The 22,008-nt window shown below is 37.8% G+C and overlaps 1 protein-coding gene across 3 annotated transcripts in view; it reads left to right on the top strand.

The window, feature by feature from the left end:
- LOC126273013 (uncharacterized) overlaps positions 1-22,008 on the top strand; it is a 163,947-nt gene that overhangs the window by 116,816 nt on the left and 25,123 nt on the right. For all 3 annotated transcript variants that reach the window (XM_049976381.1, XM_049976383.1, XM_049976382.1), the window contains exon 7: positions 13,045-13,181. In XM_049976381.1, coding sequence (XP_049832338.1) covers positions 13,045-13,181 — 137 coding nt within the window. The remainder of the gene's footprint in view (positions 1-13,044; positions 13,182-22,008) is intronic.

Genomic DNA, 22,008 nt, shown 5'->3' with positions numbered 1-22,008 from the left:
GGGGGGGGGGGGGGGGGGGGGGGGGGGGGGGGGGGGGGGGGGGGGGGGGGGGATCTAAAAAAAAAATCTGAGAATTTATCATTATTTTGTAGTTTTGACTAGTAAGAACTGATATGTAACAAAGCATTTCATAAGAAGTGATACTTTAACAAAGAATTTTACTTTAGCCAACTACTGCAGAATAATACTACAGCATTAAAACATACATGAGAGAATAAAACACTAGCTGCAAAGAAAATGCATCTTTTGCAACAACAAAACACGGTGCTCACACAAGCATCTGGTGATAGCAAAGTGTGTCAAAGGCTTTAGGATGAAGACTATACAATACTTCATAGTAACAAACTGCTTTCGATGAGTGTGACGTCATAAGAGTTTACGTTTCTAACATGTCATGGGAAAATATTGTGATGGTGGTTTGACAAGCATTACTTTCACAGTAAATATTCTTTTAAGCAAGATGAATTACTTACATTTGAGAATGTGTGAGTGAATTTCTTAAATGACTGAGTGTTTGACTCTCCTTCAAAACATAACACTTTGAGGACCAACTGCTTAGGAAAATTTTGGGCCCAGAAGACTAGCCGTATGCCTTTAATTAAAATTTGACTGCGACATTTGTGTTTAATATAACTTACAGAGTAATACATGCTAAAAAAGACCAAGCTTCGAGGTTAGTTTGTCATATTTATTTTAGTTCTTTCATAGATTACAAATTATGCAAATAATGACGCCAAAAAGTATAATTATCATTAAAAAAAGTACAGACTGAGTTCTTGAGCAATTTCACTTGTAATTGACTTTTCTGTGAAAAATGTCGAAGTGCTCGACAGAGCTTGTATGCAGCCAGGTAACCCAGGAAATGTTATACAGCAGCGAAATTTATAATCATGCTTGTTAGAAATATGCAGCTGCTGAAATTTAAGCTGTGTGCTTAGGATTCTCCCTAACTACACCATCAGAAACAGAACAGCAAAATGTTTTTGACAACCAGTGTTATATGTGAAATCTAGCTTTTCTTATATCTGTACTGTATGTGTATTAATTTAAACCATTAACTTTTCCCATCTGTGTTTTTGTACTACTTAACAGTGATGTTAACTACATCATGTGTGCTAAACTCTGATTGTCTGCTGTCAATGGCTAGTGAGATCATGTGACTTGAGCTATGATTGGCTGACAAAAGTGCATTACAGTTGTGATGTCAGTGCTTCGTAAGGCTGTGTTTGAACTTGACTCACTGTTCTTTTTAACCGGGAAATCCGTTACCCCCCCCCTCCCCCTCCGCATATATATACTTGCACCCTGGTATTGGAATGTGTTGAATGTGCATATGTGAAGTTGCATCAGTGAGTAGCAAGAACTCTGCGTTATTGCTGACTGTGGCTGCTTCATTATTAGATTATTTACATATATTCAATGGCATTGGATTGACCCCTTCGACTGTTCTATGTATATCGACTGAAATGTCCAGTAAAATATAAACATTTTGTAAATCCTAATACATCATTATAAAGAGGAGAAAAATTATGAAACGTCATATTTTGCCACGGATGAAGTTAAAAAGAAAGAAAGAAAAAACGTGACGGTGTAGGGCTAAAGAGAAAGGAAGTGGTTGGAAATGACATGACCATGTGTCTCATGAATGGAGATATGAAGTGATAAAGTAGGAGCAAATATATGTTTTCATCGAGGTAATGTAATAGGAATTTAATGTTTGTATTAAAGAAACTTTTTAATTTCTATGGCACGTAACGTGTATCCACAGGACATGTGGCCTGTAGTTGAAGAAGTGTCATGATGATCTCTCCATTGGCAAAAGATTCCGGAATAGTCCCCTATTCGGATCTCCGGGATGGGACTGCCAAGGGGGTGGTTACCATGAGGAAAAGATTGAATAATCAACGAAAGGATAATGTTCTACGAGTCGGGGCGTGGAATGTCAGAAGCTTGAATGTGGTAGGGAAACTAAAAAATCTGAAAAGGGAAATGCAAAGGCTCAATCTAGATATAGTAGGGGTCAGTGAAGTGAAGGGAAGGAAGACAAGGATTTCTGGTCAGATGAGTTTCGGGTAATATCAACAGCAGCAGAAAATGGTATAACAGGTGTAGGATTCGTTATGAATAGGAAGGTAGGGCAGAGGGTGTGTTACTGTGAACAGTTCAGTGATCGGGTTGTTCTAATCAGAATCGACAGCAGACCAACACAGACAACGATAGTTCAGGTATACATGCCGACGTCGCAAGCTGAAGATGAACAGATAGAGAAAGTGTATGAGGATATTGAAAGGGTAATGCAGTATGTAAAGGGGGACGAAAATCTAATAGTCATGGGCAACTGGAATGCAGTTGTAGGGGAAGGAGTAGAAGAAAAGTTTACAGGAGAATATGGGCTTGGGACAAGGAATGAAAGAGGAGAAAGACTAATTGAGTTCTGTAACAAGTTTCAGCTAGTAATAGTGAATACCCTGTTCAAGAATCACAAGAGGAGGAGGTATACTTGGAAAAGGCCGGGAGATGCGGGAAGATTTCAATTAGATTACATCATGGTCAGACAGAGATTCCGAAATCAGATACTGGATTGTAAGGTGTACCCAGGAGCAGATATAGACTCAGATCACAATATAGTACTGATGAAGAGTTAGGCTGAAGTTCAAGACATTAGTCAGGAAGAATCAATATGCAAAGAAGTGGGATACGGAAGTTCTAAGGAATGACGAGATATGTTTGAAGTTCTCTAACGCTATAGATACAGCAATAAGGAATAGCGCAGTAGGCAACACAGTTGAAGAGGAATGGACATCTCTAAAAAGGGCCATCACAGAAGTTGGGAAGGAAAACATAGGTACAAAGAAGGTAGCTGTGAAGAAATCATGGGTAACAGAAGAAATACTTCAGTTGATTGATGAAAGGAGGAAGTGCAAACGTGTTCCAGGAAAATCAGGAACACAGAAATACAAGTCGCTGAGGAATGAAATAAATAGGAAGTGCAGGGAAGCTAAGACGAAATGGCTGCAGGAAAAATGTGAAGACATCAAAAAAGATATGATTGTCGGAAGGACAGACTCAGCATACAGGAAAGTCAAAACAACCTTTGGTGACATTAAAAGCAACGGTGGTAACATTAAGAGTGCAACGGGAATTCCACTGTTAAATGCAGAGGAGAGAGCAGATAGGTGGAAAGAATACATTGAAAGCCTCTATGAGGGTGAAGATTTGTCTGATGTGATAGAAGAAGAAACAGGAGTCGATTTAGAAGAGATAGGGGATCCAGTATTAGAATCGGAATTTAAAAGAGCTTTGGAGGACTTACGGTCAAATAAGGCAGAAAGGATAGATAACATTCCATCAGAATTTCTGAAATCATTAGGGGAAGTGGCAACAAAACGACTATTCACGTTGGTGTGTAGAATATATGAGTCTGGTGACATACCATCTGACTTTCGGAAAAGCATCATCCACACAATTCCGAAGACGGCAAGAGCTGACAAGTGCGAGAATTATCGCACAATCAGCTTAACAGCTCATGCATCGAAGCTGCTTACAGGAATAATATACAGAAGAATGGAAAAGAAAATTGAGAATGCGCTAGGTGACGATCAGTTTGGCTTTAGGAAAAGTAAAGACATGAGAGAGGCAATTCTGACATTACGGCTAATAATGGAAGCAAGGCTAAAGAAAAATCAAGACACGTTCATAGGATTTGTTGACCTGGAAAAAGCGTTCGACAATGTAAAATGGTGCAAGCTGTTCGAGATTCTGAAAAAAGTAGGGGTAAGCTATAGGGAGAGACGGGTCATATACAATATGTACAACAACCAAGAGGGAATAATAAGAGAGGACGATCAAGAACGAAGTGCTCGTATTAAGAAGGGAGTAAGACAAGGCTGTAGCCTTTCACCCCTACTCTTCAATCTGTACATCGAGGAAGCAATGATGGAAATAAAAGAAAGGTTCAGGAGTGGAATTAAAATACAAGGTGAAAGTATATCAATGATACAATTCGCTGATGACATTGCTATCCTGAGTGAAAGTGAAGAAGAATTAAATGATCTGCTGAACGGTATGAACAGTCTAATAAGTACACAGTATGGTTTGAGAGTAAATCGGAGAAAGACGAAGGTAATGAGAAGTAGTAGAAATGAGAACAGCGAGAAACTTAACATCAGGATTGATGGCCACGAAGTCAATGAAGTTAAGGAATTCTGCTACCTTGGCAGTAAAATAACCAATGACGGACGGAACAAGGAGGACATCAAAAGCAGACTCGCTATGGCAAAAAAGGCATTTCTGGCCAAGAGAAGTCTACTAATATCAAATACCGGCCTTAATTTGAGGAAGAAATTTCTGAGGATGTACGTCTGGAGTACAGCATTGTATGGTAGTGAAACATGGACTGTGGGAAAACCGGAACAGAAGAGAATCGAAGCATTTGAGATGTTGTGCTATAGACGAATGTTGAAAATTAGCTGGACTGATAAGGGAAGGAATGAGGAGGTTCTACGCAGAATCGGAGAGGAAAGGAATATGTGGAAAACACTGATAAGGAGAAGGGACAGGATGACAGGACATCTGCTAAGACATGAGGGAATGACTTCCATGGTACTAGAGGGAGCTGTAGAGGGCAAAAGCTGTAGAGGATGACAGAGATTGGAATACGTCAAGCAAATAATTGAGGACATAGGTTGCAAGTGCTACTTTGAGATGAAGAGGTTAGCACAGGAAAGGAATTCGTGGCGGGCCGCATCAAACCCGTCAGTAGAGTAAAGAACCTGAAATTTAACAATAATTGTTTATTTCTGAATGTATCTATTTATCCAGTATTCATATTTTTAAGGGAGATGAAACATCATTGTGATGACTGACTGGAATTCAATAGTAGAAAAAGGAAGAGCGAGAAAAAATTAGTTGGAGAGTATTCACTGGGCAAAAGGAATGAATGATGAAGCTGTGTCATAGAATTTTGCACAGAGAACCATTTAATATTTGCTAACACTTGGCTTAAGAATCTTGAAAGAAGGTTGTGAACGTGATAGAGAGATTGGAATGTTTCAGATGCATTGTGTAATGGTGGTTGTTGTTGTTGTTGTTGTTGTGGTGGTGGTGGTCTTCAGCCCAAAGATTAGTTTGATGCAACTCTCAATGCAGCTTTTCTGTAAGCCTATTTATTTCTGAATAACCACTGCAACCCACATCCTCCAAATCTTACTGTGTTAATTTTTTGGCCTTCTCTATTATTTCTACCCCCAACACTCCCTGCTGATAGTAAATTGGTGATCCCTTCATGTCTTGGAATGTGTCCTGTCAACCAGTCCCTTATTTTCGTAAAGCTGTGCCACAAATTTCTTGTATTTCCGATGCTGTTTAGTATCTCTTCATTAGTTACACTATTTACACATCTGATCTTCAGCATTCTTCTGTAACACCACATTTCAAAAGCCTCCATTTTCTTCTTATTTATTGTCCATGTTTCACTTCGATACATAGCTACACTTAGACAAATGTCTTCAGAAGAGGCTTGCTAGCCCTGAAATCTATATTTGATGTTAACAAATTTTTCGTCTTCAGAAATGCTTTTCTTGCCATTGGCAGTCTATATTTTATACCCTCTCTACCTTTTTGCCATCATCAGTTATTTTGTTGCCCAAATATAAAACTCACCTACTAGTTTTAATGTCTCATTTCATGATCTAACGTCCTCAGCATCGCCTGATTTAATTTTCCTATATTCTATTATCCTTGTTTCTCCATTGTTGATGGTAATCTAATATCCTCCTTTCAAGACACTATCCATTCTGTTCAACTGCTCTTCCAAGTCCTTTGCTGTCTCTGACAGAAAGTCATTGGCAAACGTCTATCAGTTTTTTCCATTCGTCTTGTAGTATCTTGCAACTTTGATTTATTAAACTAATAATTTGGTGATATTCACACCTGCCAGCATCTGCTTTGATTGTAACTGGAATTATTACATGCTTCTTGAAGTCTGAGGGTATTTCACCGATCTTATACATCTTACACACCAGATTGAAAATACTTTTGTCATGGCTGATTCTACCAAGGCTATCAGTAGTTCTTACGGAGCATTGTATATGCCATGGGCCTTTCAGTGCTCTGTCACATTCTTCTTACAGTAACATACCTCTCATCACATTTTCATCTACATCCTCTTCCGTTTCTGTAATGTTGCTTTTAAGTTCATCTCCCTTGTATAGGCCCTCTATATTCTACTTACATTTGTCCTCTTGCCATCCCTGCTTAGCCATTTTGCACTTCCTGTCGCCTCATTTTTGAGACATTTGTATTCCTTTTTGCCTGCTTCGTTTACTGCATTTTTATATTTTCTCCTTTCATCAGTTACATTCAGTATTTCTTCTGTTAACCAGGGATTTCTACTAGCCCTCATCTTTATACCTACTTGATCCTCTGCTACCTTCACTACTTCATCCCTCAGAGCTACCCATTCATCTTCTACTGTATTTCTTTCCCCCATTCCTGTCAATTGTTCCCTTATGCTCTCCCTGAATTTCTGTACAACCTCTGGTTTAGTCAGCTTATCCAGGTCCCCCCTGAAACTCTGTACAACCTCTGGTTTAGTCAGTTTATCCAGGTCCCATCTCCTTAAATCCCCACCTTTTTGCAATTTCTTCAGTTTTAACCTACAGTTCATAACCAATAGATTGTGGTCAGAGTCCACATCTGCCCCTGGAAGTGTCTTACAATTTAAAACCTGGTTCTTAAATCTCTGTCTTACCATTATATAATCTATCTGAAACCTGTCAGTATCTCCAGACTTCATCCATGTATACAACCTTCTTTTATGATTCTTGAACCAAGTGTTAGCTATAATTAAGTTGTGCTCTGTGCAAAATTGTACCAGGCAGCGTCCTCTTTCATTTCTTAGCCCCAATCCATATTCACCTACTACGTTTCCTTCTCTCCCTTTTCCTACTACCGAATTCCAGTCACCAATGACTATTAAATTTTCGCCTCCCTTCAGTATCTGAATAATTTCTTTTATTTCATCATATATTTCTTTAATTTCTTCGTCATCTGCAGAGCTAGTTGGCATATAAACTTGTACTACTGTAGTAGGCATGGACTTTGTGTCTATTTTGGCCACAATAATGCGTTCACTGTGCTGTTTGTAGTAGTTTACTCGCACTCCTATTTTTTTATTCATTATTAAACCGACTCCTGCAATACCCCTATTTGATTTTGTATTTATAACCCTGTACTCGCCTGACCAAAACTCTTGTTCCTCCTGCCAGCGAACTTCACTAATTCCTATTATATCTAACTTTAACCTATCCATTTCCCATTTTTAAATTTTCTAACCTACCTACTTGATTAAGGGACTTGACATTCCACGCTCCGATCTGTAGAAAGCCAGTTTTTTCTCTCTTGGTAATGACGTCCTCCTGAGTCCACCCTGGAGATCTGAATGGGGGACTATTTTACCTCCGGAATATTTTACCCAAGAGAACGCCATCATATTTTAACCATACAGTAAAGCTACATGCAAGTAGTTGATATAAGTGCAAATTTGTCACTTTTCAAACGTTCCGACCTTCTGTTGTTTTTTTTTTCTCCATCAAAACACAGATATTTCAAAACTTCTCGAAACCTGTTTCTGCTCATTGTGTCAGTGAAAAATGGGGCTCCCCACTTTTTCAGCTGCAACTCATCTACTTCAATACATCTGGCTCCTAGTGCACCACAACATATAATAAAGCAACAAATGCATCTAATTGTTCTAAATGCAAACTCCAGGAATCATTTTCAAGAAGTCGTTGTGCCTATGCTTCTGTGCAATTCTTTATGTGTTTCAACATTGATTGATCAACTAAAAGGCGTCAGGCACTCGAAACATTATCATTTGAGATATGCTGCTTTGCGTGTGGAGTAGATCCTCGTGTTTCTTTCAATACATTCTGTTGACCTATCCTACCTGGAGTAGTAATACCGAAGTCTGCTACAGTCCACTCCGTGATCCTGTCCTTCCCCAGGAGTTTTGAGCCAGGTTCTGGACGTGAACCCTCACTTCGTTCTCCTCTTCTACGTCGATTCTGTGTTGGTCCACTTAGAAGAGGTGCAGTTCTTTTTTTACCCAGGGTAGGTCCTTCTCTAGCATTGTTTGTATTACTGCTTGGTCCTGGTTCAACAACTGCGTGAGGAAAGAGACAATTAGAAAGCTACAACTCATTATAAAGATAAAATACCACACAATAAAATAGCAGTAACAAAAGTAGCAGTAGAAGTGTCAGCTCTGTTATAATAGCGATCATTATTCATATGGAAACAATAATAATAATAACAATAATAATAATATAAGTGAATGTAAATTACCTTCATCTTCAGTCTCGGGGCTGTCACTATCCACAGTAGCGACAGGTTAGTAATCTTCATCTGTAGAATCTTCCACAAGGTCCTGAACTTCAGGATCATTTTCAGCATCTGATTCATACAAAAGTGTGACAATTGCTTCATCTGAAAGTGGCATTGGCCGTGGTTTGTATCGCTGTGCCATCTGAGCCATGTCTACTGCTCTGAGACCAGTACTCAAATAATCAGTCTTGTTTATGCTAAACCCAATAGCAAACAATAAATGACATATTGTATTGTTGAGCTTTTAAATTCAAACAATGCTAATAAACTTCAGTAAATAACATATTTAGTACATTGTTGACGAGTGCTAAGAATAAATCCGGGGAGTGACGCACAACAATCTTTAAATAATGTGTTTTCAAATATACATGTAATGTGGTCAAATTGACCACTCGGCGGTCCTAGTGTTAAACCTAGAAGAAAGATTTAAGAAGGGTAAATGTACATTTATAACACCTGTTTGAATAGAAAAAACTCATTGAAATTCTGATGTTATCTGGGAATGGAAGATTATCTATAACTTGTACGAGGGGTGGTCACAAAATTCTAATCATTATCTTTAAACAATAAATTTAAGTAAATAATTTTTTACCAATAATCAAAATTGCTGGATGGAGCAGTATGCATGAGGGAAAGACAACCACTTGCCTATAGTTGGACTTTTGCTGTGGCCAAAGGAATGTGTGTGTGAATTTCTGTGTGGTTGTTTGTGTCAAAGTGTGTGCTATTGCTGAAAAAAGAGCTAATGGTCGAAAACTGGTGTGAATGCTGTTTTCTGTTATATATTACTGTGCTGTGTGCATCAGTCCATTCTAGATGAGTGGTTGCCTTTCCCTTGTGTTATGTCATTGTTTGTTTGTTTGTTTGTTTACAGGTACAAGTCTGCAGTCTCAGTACATATTGAAATTCCCATACTGCAGTACTGTGGCATGCTTGTAGAGGAACTAAATCAAAGTGGCGCAATGATTTGATAAAGTAGAATATCGTGTGGTGATTCATTTTCTGCATATGAAGGGGAACGACACCTTCATAGTACATGCTGAGTTGGTGGAAATTCATATTACACAGTGGTTAGGTGGTGCAGACACTCTTTCTGGTTAACCAAGCCTGAATGATGGAGAATGAAGTGGCAGCCCATCTGCCTGTGAAGAGGCCATGCTGCTTGAAGAGCAGCATGTCACAATTGAGGCAGTACAGAAAAGTTTTTACAAATCGGTCATGGATGAGTTTACAAGGTCTAGTATGACATTGTGGACATGACACAGGTCATCACGTGGTATGTTCCACAACTACTTACACCAAGACCTGTTGAACCAAGGTAGCAGCAAAAATGTTGCATCTGTGTCACATCAATTCAGATTAATTTATAATCACTATAAACAAATGCTTGGTGTGCCATTATGACCACGAGACAAAGGAGCAAAGTAAACATGTGGATTCATGTTTACTGAAAATGGGGAAGACCATCATTCAGGATGGTGATGCTGAATGTTTTTTTCGGATTTACATGGTGTAGAGATAAGAGATCATGCTTTTGACCCACAAACCGTCATTGGAGCTTACTACCAAAATCAACGGATGTGTTTCCTGGAGGTTGCCAGAACAAAGCATTGGAGGGAGCAATCGGTGTGTGTGTGTGTGTGTGTGTGGGGGGGGGGGGGTTCCTGTTCCAAGATAATGTCCCAGCTCATTCTTCAAAGGGAATGGTTAATGCACACTGGTTCTTCTTTTGGCTATCAGATTTTGCATATTCTCCTAACATAGCACCCAGTGACTTATACTTCGTTCCTAAGATGAAGAAACAGTTGCTTGGTTGGTATTTCCAGAGTGATGACAGGATGGTTTTCAAGGTGGAAAGTTTCCTGGCAGCCAAAATGCAGATTCATTGTCCACCAAGACATTCATTGTTTGGAGAAAAAAAATGTTTCACATTTGTGGGTGAGTATGTAGAGAACAACCAATACCATCACAAACTTTCAAGATTGTAGCTTGATTTTTTTTTTTCAAGTTGATAATTAAAACAGTATGACCACCCCTATACAGAAACCTGACTGCAGTTACAAGATGTGGAGGACATGCATGATAAGCTGTAGCTGAGAAGGTAGTGAAACAGTGTTGCAGTGTAACCTAAGAAATTAAATTTAAAGGAGGAAAAAATAAATAAATAAATCAGAAAACGCTGAGAAAATCTACACACACATATACAGGATGGAGAACACCAGACCAGGAAAGAAACTTCTCGACGGAGTGGATGAAGCAGATCCAGAGGGACATGTAACAGATAAACATAGAAAATCTCGAAGACGGCAATGAGTGCCGGAATAAAATCGTGAATATGAAGTTCGGGCAAAGAACAATGCAACAATGTGGTAAAAAGAGGACAGACAAATAGAAGAGAGAACATTGTGGGAGTATGAAGAGTTTCTGGAAGAGGAAGGGGGAAAACATCAAAAAATAAAATCATGAATTCAATTTCAGTCACTCTCTCCTAAAGGGGAATAATCGATTGAATAAATAAATATTAAATAAAAAACTTTGAGGTGTGCCGATAACATTGCAGTTTTGCCAAGGATGGCAAAGGACTTGGAAGACAAGTTAAATTAAATGGACAGTTCCCAAAATGAAATTTTCACTTTGCAGTGGAGTGTTTGCTGATATGAAACTTCCTGGAAGATTAAAATTATGTGCCGGACCAAGACTCGAACTCAAGGCCTTTGCATTTCGCGGGCCCGTGCTCACAACGAGGACGAGAAGGTGGGGTACTGCCATAATTAAAGCTGTGAGGACGGATCGTGAGTCGTGCTTGGGTAACTCCAATGGTGGAGCACTTGTCCACAAAAGGCAAAGGCCCCAAGTTTGTGTATTGGTCCATCTGTGTTGGTTAATCTACCATGAAGAAATGGATAGTGTCTCACAAGGAGAGGTCCCCAGCAGTGGGATTGTCTTTTTGTAACAATCTGTACGGCGATGTCAGTTGGGGTCCAAAGAATCGTACACTTCAGCCACTCTGCCTGGTGGTCCCTCGTCTGGGGGGAATCAGAATTTCTCATGATAGTGTATGGACTTAATAATAATATGTATTCACAGATTTTGTGTGTAGTGTAATGGTTAAGGTGCTGATCTCATAAGCAAAAGGTTGTGGGGGTTAAATCTTGTCAGGTATTTTGAAATTTTTTAGTTCTAAATCTTTATGGAAATAACTCTGATTACTATGTTTACACACATTTTTAATTTATATTTCTTTGTCACATCATTTTAGTCAACATATTAACTTCCTCATTTGCTCTTGTTTTTCCTTCGTATGATTCTTTTCCACTTCGATTCTTTGTGTATTTGAATTTAATTATTTTTCTTTATTCATCACGATGTTTAAACATTTGAAAATGGTGATCTGTGGGTTAAAAACAAAAGATGAAATAATCTATTTATATGGACCATGCAATAGAGTCAGGAATGTATTTTTGTTACAAGATATATATCATTTTGGAAAACAGTCATCATGCAGACATTAAAAACATAAATTCTTATTGGAACTTAGACAAAATAACAAGGACGATGGTATAAACAGAAGCTGGGATATAAGAAAAATGAAATTCAAGCAAAATGAGAAGTAGAAATAATGAATCATTAACATGAATGTAGATGATAAAAATAGAAGAAATTAAATTGATGTTAACACAAAAAAATAATCAAAACCACATGGACAAGAATTACAAGTGGGAAAAGATTGATAGGAAGAAAAAGAGAGCAAATTTGTATTTCATTTGTTAACTAACACGACACGACAGAGGAATACAAAAGAAAATTACATTTAAACCAATTAATCGAATAAAAATAATGGTCAAAGTCATTTCCATAAACATTTAAAAATAAAAAATTTCGAAATGCCTGACAAGATTTGAATCCACAGTCTTTTGCATGTGTCAGTACTGTAACCATTACACTATGCAACCAATCTGTACATTAATGCTATCTTTAGTAGTTATAGAGCATCAACAAAATTCTGTCAATCACCTGCAAACAAGGATCCACCAGGGTGAGAGGCTGCAGGCTGTGATTCCTTGGACGTGCTGTTGTGTAGATTGTTTCAAAAAGTTAATCCCACCACTGGAGACGTCTCCTCATTAGAAAAATTAACATAAACAAAAACAGAAGTAGAGCATTATTTTATAGTCAAATTAAATGAAGACTGAAGGAATTAGATTAGGAAAAAGGCAGTAAAATTAATGGAAGAGTTTTGCTATTTTGACAGGAAAATAACTAACAGTGGCAGAAATAAACAGTATATAAAATACGAACTGGCAATACCAGGAAAAGCATTTCTGAGAAGGTTAATTTGTTAACATTGAATATAAATATAGGAAGTGGCAAGTTGCAGTTACTCTTGTGTGAGAAACTTCATAGCTTCTGCTTGTCAGAGTACAACTTAAATTTATTTGTAGTGCCATATACTGCACTGCCTGCATTTTTGTAATTTCATTGCATTCTTTTAGTGTGTAATTAGATAAATGGATTGTGTAACAGTCAGTAGTCCTGTAAAAATTAATATAATTTTATTAGTAGATTTACGTGTTAATGAAATTACTAGCAAACATTTGAATGTCTGTAACCTTCTACTATCAAAAGATTGTTAATTTTTTTCCTTTGTCTTGATTCCAGAGCTGCCCACTAACAGTTTTCTGAACGACTGTACTTCTAATTCGCAGCCCAGTAAGACTGTTGTAATACAAGATGAACAATCTGTTGACAAAGGGTTCACAAGTTTCATTGGAAATTCATTGCCATTTGACATACAGGTATGTAAAAGAATAATTGATATGTGTCACATAATTTCTTGAGGTTTTTTCACATAAAGTTCTACCCCACTGTAACCGTTTGATGTTGCAAGTAACTGAAGTCAAGTGGTGCAAAATAAAGTGGGTTAAAGTGAGGTTTTACAACGTTGTTTGGGATCTACTGTAATAATTTTTAATATGCATTGCAATTTCCAAATTGTGCAGTTTAGACATGTGTTTTATAGTGTATAGTTGTAATGATTGTGAAAATGAGTAAGGATTCAATTTTCGATTCAGATCTCTACCTGACCATCTTGATTCAGGTTTTGTTCAGCTCCTTAAATCATTTTGTACAAATTGTGTGATGGCACCTTGAAGAAAGACAAGTGCTTCTCTCCTTGTCTCATTGAGCTAATATCCTATCAATCCTAGTTATAGTATGATGATAAACTACAGATGTGCTGAAACTTCCTGGCAGATTAAAACTGTGTGCCCGACCGAGACTCGAACTCGGGACCTTTGCCTTTCGCGGGCAAGTGCTCTACCAACTGAGCTACCGAAGCATGACTCATGCCTGGTACTCACAGCTTTACTTCTGCCAGTATCGGTCTCCTACCTTCCAAACTTTACAGAAGCTCTCCTGCGAACCTTGCAGAACTAGCACTCCTGAAAGAAAGGATATTGCGGAGACATGGCTTAGCCACAGCCTGGGGGATGTTTCCAGAATGAGATTTTCACTCTGCAGCGGAATGTGCGCTGACATGAAACTTCCTGGCAGATTAAAACTGTGTGCCCGGCCGAGACTCGAACTCGGGACCTCGCAACAGGTCCCGAGTTCGAGTCTCGGTCGGGCACACAGTTTTAATCTGCCAAGAAGTTGCATATCAGCGAACACTCCGCTGCAGAGTGAAAATCTCATTCTGGATTCAGATGTGCTCTATGCTCATGAATTTACAAACAATTTGCACTTCCAGACTGTGATAATGATGATGATTGTAGGATTAGGACACCTAACACGAGAAAGACTTTGATATGATCATGTCATTTGTAAAAAGATGTGGGATGTGATAAATGTTTTAGTCACGCTCTCATTATGTAGGGAGTCTTTTACATCTGTAACTTACCAATCAGTTCCCAACATAAAATGGAAAAATTATATTTAAATTTGACAATTGCTTTTTGTTACAAAATAAAAAGCTTGCTGCCCAATAGAGGCAGATGTCAATTGTATAGAGGGACAGATACCTTAGATAAGCAAGAAAAAGAGATTACAAGAGTGGTTCATAAATAGTAAAGAAAATGGGAAGAAAGTAAAAGGGAAACATTCAGCTGTTGAAGAGATTCCCAAAAGAATTGGGCTAAGTTGATAGGATCAGTAGAATTCATAGAGCTGAGACATGTCAAAAGTATGAAAGAGAAAGAAGAGAGATTTCTTTGAAAACTAGAGTCCAATCCATGAACAATGGCGATTCGCACATTCAAGGCAAGGATTGCATTATTATTGCCGATTTCAAGTAACAGTTGTGGTATGGAAATGCGCGTGCTTTCTGCTTGAAGAAAATTATGTCTCGCTTGCTTATGCAGAGTGTGTCACTTACCACCATCATCAGCGATGACAACTCGCAACAAATGGAATAAAAATGCACTACTATGATAACTTTTAATGCTCTCATAAACTATGGCATTCAGATGAGAGTGCTCAGGACACTATCCTCATTGGCTTTCAAAGAATGTGTGACGTAGATGCACAGAAAAAGCCTAAACTCAACTGCCATCATACATCACTCCAACTATAAAAGTTGGGTGTCATCTGGAATGACCAGCTGTTTCCTTTGAACAGTGAAAGATGGTTGTCAACTGAGATTATGACTGGTTGGATTTAGATGTATTAAGAAACATAATGCAGGCAGAAATTAAGTATTGTATTATGATAAAGATTTGGCAGCTGAATTCTCACAGAAGTGGTTTTAGGTTTCGGTAAGATAGTGGAAAATGTTACTGTGCGGTGTTGTTGTAATACGCCCGGAAGTTTTGCATAAAAATTGTTGGAATGCCTTATATGTTGAGACTCAGAATGAGAGCTGTGGTGAAAAGAAACTTTACCTTTTATTGATGACTATGCAGTTAAGTTATTATTTGAATCTTCTGTTAAAATATTTTTGTTTAATACGACATTCTTGACTTGGTCATTGTTTAGGTGAGCTGCAAGAAATTTGTGCAAGTGGTTGAGGTGGGAAAAAGACAGGAGTTGGCAGAATACATCCTTGAAAACAGTTGAATATATTTTACACAGTTACAATTTGTTGTTTAACATACTACTTCAGTTGTTGGTAACAGTCAGAGAAAAATTAATTCAACAATGATAGAAAACAGCTTCACAATTTGTAGCCCCAGTACCCCAGAACACGAAATCTTATCCAGAGCTAGTACAGATGATAATATAAGTATGGAATTACAAGATAGCCACCAAGAAGAATATTAATTGGAAGGTGAACATTGTGTATAGCATAAGTGCTGAACAAGTTGTTGGCAGGGACAGGAAAAAAAAATTATATGGCTGCTTGTAAATAAAACAGAAAGAAACTTCCACATGGGAAAAATATATTAAAAACAAAGATTCCAAGACTTACCAAGCGGGAAAGCACCAGTAGATAGGCACAATAAAAAAACACACAAACGCACACACAAAATTTCAAGCTTTCGCAACCGACGGTTGCTTCGTTAGGAAAGAGGGAAGGAGAAGGAAAGATGAAAGGATGTGGGTTTTTCCTTCTCCTTCCCTCTTTCCTGACGAAGCAACCGCTGGTTGCGAAAGCTCGAAATTTTGTGTGTGTGTTTGTGTGTTTTTTTATTGTGCCTATCTACCGGCAGTTTCCCACTTGATAAGTCTTGGAATCTTTGTTTTAAATATATATGGTTTTTGTCATATTTGGTCTTCTTTTTGCTAAATGTTATGTTTTTTGCCAAATTTGTGTTATTTTTGGCCAAATTTTGTGTTAATTTTTTTGCCAAATTTGGTGTTATTTTGTGCTAAATATGGTGTTGTTTTCACTTGCAATTTTGAATGACATCTTATTTTTTAAGTACTGTGTATACTTCCTTTTTGTTTTAGTTTATTGGTTTACAGGTTTATATTGAAAACTGTAGACTGGAATACTGTCCTTCAAATTCGTACAGAAACCAGATGGCAGTTATAACAGTTGAGGTGCACAAAAGGGAAGCAGTGGTTGAGAAGGGAGTGAGAGAGGGTTTGGCCTACCCCGATGTTGTTGAATCTGTACGTTTAGCAAGCAGTGAAGGAAACAAAATAAAAATTTGGAATAGGAATTAAAATCCATTGAGAAGAAATAAACACTTTGAGGTTTGCCAGTAGCATTGTAATTCTATCAGAGACAACACAGGACTTGGAAGAGCAATTGAACGGGACGGACAGTGTCTTGAAAGAAGGATGTAAGATGAACATGAACAAAAGCAAAACAAGGGTAATGGAATGTAATTGAATTAAATCAGGTGATGCTGAGGGACTTGGGGTAGGAAATGAGACACTTAAAGTAGTAGATGAGTGAGTTTTGCTATTTGGGCAGCAAACTAACTGATGATGGTCGAAGTAGAGGTGACATAAAATGAAGACCACAAAAAATACATTGAAAACAGAAATATACCTGTGTTAATTACATTATATTTATTTACATCACTATCATGGTTTTTTTTCAGTATTGAGGAAAATATAAGGGATTTAGGTTAAACGTTTTAAACCTGATCAGTTAAAGGAAAAATAAAAAAAGAAACAAAACTCTGCCACTGTGCACTCAAAAGTTTTCAAAAGATAGCATTGTCATAACTTATAAGTTGAGGCATTGTGCCACCAATCCACAAACACCTCACTATATAAAAACAAAGATGATGTAACTTACCAAACGAAAGCGTTGGAATGTTGATAGAGACACAAACACACACACAAAATTCAAGCTTTCGCAACCCAAGGTTGCTTCATCAGGAAAGAGGGAAGGAGAGGGAAAGACGAAAGGATGTGGGTTTTAAGGAAGAGGGTAAGGAGTCATTCCAATCCCGGGTGTGGAAAGACACCTTAGGGGGAAAAAAGGACAGGTATACACTCGTTCACACACACACACACACACACACACACACACAAACATATCCATCGGCACATACACAGACACAAGCAGACAATGTCTGCTTGTGTCTGTGTATGTGCGGACGGATATGTGTGTGTGTGTGTGCGCCAGTGTATACCTGTCCCTTTTTCCCCTTAGGGTAAGTCTTTCCACTCCCGGGATTGGAATGACTCCTTACCCTCTCCCTTAAAACCCACATCCTTTCGTCTTTCCCTCTCCTTTCCTTTTTCCTGATGAAGCAGCCGTGGTTTGCGAGAGCTTGAATGTTGTGTCTGTGTGTGTGTGTGTGTGTGTGTGTGTGTGTGTGTGTGTGTTTTTGTTAGAGTCTCTATCAACATACCAATGCCTTCATTTAGTAAGTTACATCAGATTTGTTTTCCCACGTGGAAAGTTTCCCTCTGCTGTGACTTACCAAACGGGAAAGTGCTGGTAGATAGACACAATAAAAAACACACAAACACACACACACACACAAAGTGCCGGTAGATAGACCCAATAAAAAACACACACACAAATTTGTGTGTTTTTTATTGTGTCTGTCTACCATCACTTTCCCGTTTGGTAAGTCACAGCATATTTTTTAATACATTTTCCCATGTGGAATGTTTCTTGTTGATAGATACAATAACAAATACAAACACACACACAAATTTCAAGCTTTTGCAACTCACGGTTGCTTCATCAGGAAAGAGGGAAGGAGAGGGAAAGACGAAAGGATGTGGGTTTTAAGGGAGAGGGTAAGGAGTCATGCCAATCCCGGTAGCGGAAAGACTTACCTTGGGGGGAAAAAGGGACAGGCACACACACACACACACACACACACACACACACACACACACACGTGTGGATGGATATGTGTCTGTGTGTGCGAGTGTATGCCTGTCCCTTTTTCCCCACAAGGTAAGTCTTTCCACTCCCAGGATTGGAATGACTCCTTACCCTCTCCTTTAAAACCCACATCCTTTCGTCTTTCCCTCTCCTTCCCTCTTTCCTGATGAAGCAATCGTGGGTTGCGAAAGCTTGAAATTTGTGTGTGTATTTGTGTTTGCTATTGTCTGTATCAACGTACCAACGCTTTCGTTTGATAAGTTACAGAATCTTTGTGTTTAGATATATTTTTCCCCACGTGGAATGAAGACTTAAGCCACTATCTAGGCATGACAAAATTTTACCTGTGACATCTGCCCAGTGCCACCACAGTGCTTATGTATTGAGCAAATGTTGTTTAGTTTCCACAGAGGCATTAACAAGCATGGTTGCCTCACTAGGAACTTAGTTTGTTATAAATACATGAAAGTAATATGTCTTTTTTTATTAAGTAGTACCCTGTATTATTTTATTTGATAATTCACGTCTTCACCTCAAGACCTGTTGAAAAACATATCCCAGTGTACCATACATGTAAACATGACATTACTAAAAACATACACAAAATTTACTTTGGCTCTCGTGTGCTGCACACAGTGCAGGTATCTGGGATAACATAACTCATCCACACTCTGTCATTATCAGTAAACAAATGAAAACACATGTAGAGTGCATTTCCGTCATTCAGTCAATCATCTGCAGTTGAAGATTTGTGTGAGTACACCAACATACAGAAAGTAGAAATGATACTCATTTGAAGTGGTCAACATAAATTGGACTGAAGGTCATTGAGCATTTTCCTTGTGTTTCCAAGAGAACGACTTATGTTGCCCCGTACCTGCACTGTGTGGCAGTACGAGAGAGCCAGAGTCAGTTTTGTGTTATGTTTTCAGTCCTCTCTAGTTTTCTGTGAATGGTACATTGTGATACGACATTATTATGAAACAGATCATGTGGAGGAAATGTTGAGTCATGGACAGGTACAACAAAAAGCTACTATATGTTTGAGCTCACACACATGACTACTGTTCTGGCCACTGAGTCTGGCCTTAGTGGCCGGTCATGTGTGTGAGTTGTGCTTGTATGAATGTGCATGCATTTTGTACTTCAGAAGAAGGCCTTTTGGGCGAAAACTCATATTTATAGCAGGCTTTTTGTTGTGCTTGTATACGACTCAACATCTCCTCAGTTTTGTGAACAGTAGTCTATCCTTTTCATATTGTCATTATTCCACCCTGGATTTTCCTTTGTGCACTGTGGTACATTTTTGAACAGTTCTTGAGTAGAAGGAGAGGATTACTAAATAAAAAATTATAGGTTGGTATAAAAAGAAAGGAAAATAAGCTATTCATATCTTTGTAATGAACAAAGTTGTAAGAAAGGGAGTCTTGCTAGTTAATGACCCCCTGACATTTGAACAACATTTGCTTGATAGATTTGTTATTTTACTTCTGTTTGGGGAGGGAGGGGGGGGGGGGGGCAACCAGAATATTTGAACACTAAAGACAAATTGACTTCAACACACAACTGATATTTGACTGTGTCTAGACTACCTGACAGATGCTTTTTAACTAAATTATGAATGGGTTTATATCCTTTAGGAATATCTAATGGCTGAGATCTACAATTTCTCATGTACATAACAGACTATTTGTTCATCATTATTATGCTACGCTTCAAGCATGAACCTTGAGCTGTTACCCCAGACTTGAAATTGATTTCGGCCATGAGAATTGTTACTCTAGTTTAAAAGCACAACCCAGGTGTGTTCCCGTGTTTCATTTACTTCAGCCTGAATTATTTGTCCCTTCATATTCATCAAAAACTTGATGGTTTCATCACAGTTCCATTTCTCACATTAATGAAGCAATTTAAAATGAAAAAGAAGTAACAGTTTTATTCTGTGATGTTACATTTCTCGATAATTTTGTGGAATAAATAAATAAAAGATCACATTGTGGAGAGATCTGTAATGCAGTGTATCAGTTAAGCTGCATATTTTCGTAGGATGTTAAGTGTAAATACAAAATCCACCAAATATTGCACTGTTAATTCATAAGCACATAAATCAGTGTGGGTCCTACGCTGTTTGCTTACATCAGCCAGTCACAGCACAGGATATGCGATTTCAGCCAATATGTTTCTGGTGGGAAAATCGAACATTTCAACATTTATTTTATATTTTGTGTGTGACTTTTGTTGACTGCATTATCTGTAACTTATCCCAAGATCCAGGTTATGTTATGAGTTGATAAAACCAATGAACTTGATTCTATAAGAGGCTATCGTACTACTCATGCAACGTAATTTAAATTCTTTGGAGTATAGTTATGTGAAGTCACTGATATTTGCGTACTGCTGAGTATCCTGTTCTGTGATTGGCTGCTGGGAGCAAACAAACATATTTGCAAGGCTAATGTGATGTATTTGAGGGTTTCATATTTATTCTTTTATCCTATGAAGTTTAATTAAGGTACCGCATTGAAGACATCTCAAAAACACCTCATAGATTGTGCAAAATTACTGTAAAATGTGAGGGAGGTGGCTGCAATTGGTACAGAAATAGCATTTGTTTTAAATAGGTATTTTCGTTTGATGTCATATCTAGGGCCATAGTTCTTTACACAGGACATTACATGCCATTTTAAGATCATACTTGAACCACAGCCTTGAGGGAAAAGTCCAAATGCAAATTTAGCTTCAATAACTGCCATTTAACAATATTAGTAAACTACTGCTTTCAAACGTATTACATTATTACTATGAAATATAAAATATGATAAAAGTTACATTACATAGCTGAACGCTTTCTGTGTGTAGTTAAAATGAAGAATGAACTGACAATGGAATGGTCCAATCCGACAACTTGAAACCTGTCCTGAAATTTTCCACGCAGGAAGAATTCCCCAAAAGAAACGAACTGTCAGAATTTTAGCTGCTAAGGTGCACTGCATGAATTTAAAAAGAAAAGTTAAAGTTATTTATTTTTCTGCATCAAGAACCACTTATAACAGCAGTTTGTACAGCCCTTTCTGCCTTGCTCACAAGCAACGAATAAGCAGATGTAGCCATGGCAAAAGAACATAGCGCTGTATAGCAAGCAGACTAAAGTGCACACATGCAAATTTTAAGCAGTTAAACTATACCAAAAATGTCTGCAGTCATTAATTTTTTGAACAACTTGCAGTTCATATCAACAGCTAAATTTTTGCATATGTAATTGTTACACAAGTGAGTACCAGAGGAAAGAAAACAAAGTGAATTTATGATATTACATTACAGATGACTTCCATCAGTTGGGACTTAAAAACTTTATTGACGTTAAATATTTTATAATAATTCAAGTTGTGCCATTGTTAAAATTTTCAATAATGTATGTTTTACCAATGAAACAGCACTTTGTTTATTCCCTGTAGTCATTACAAAAATGCGAAGTGTTACTACATGCAGAAGACAAACATTTTCCGTACAGCAGGCACATCAGTTAACTAAAAAATAAATGCATTCAATTATTTCACAGTCATTACTAGTTGTATTTAGACAGAAATGGAATGGGATAAGAAATGGTCATGGGTGTTGTTCTGCTATTGTGCTGCGTAACATTTTCCTTACATCAGGCGCAACTGTTAACAGAAAAATCAATGCACTCAGGTACTTCTGAGTCATTACTTGTTTTATTTAGACAGAACTGGAATGGTCATGAGCATTCTGCATGCCAGGCATACTTAATCAAGTTCATAAAATGTACTGATGCAAACTGACAATGCAGAAATAATTTGAAGTTTAAGAATACAGTTTAGCTGGTAAACTTGAAATGCAATGACAAAGAGCTATTGGAAATTATT

Source organism: Schistocerca gregaria, chromosome 5, assembly GCF_023897955.1.
Source record: "Schistocerca gregaria isolate iqSchGreg1 chromosome 5, iqSchGreg1.2, whole genome shotgun sequence".
Classification (NCBI taxonomy): domain Eukaryota; kingdom Metazoa; phylum Arthropoda; class Insecta; order Orthoptera; family Acrididae; genus Schistocerca; species Schistocerca gregaria.
Note: the sequence above shows the minus strand (reverse complement) of the source record. Positions and strands in the feature narration are given on the sequence as shown.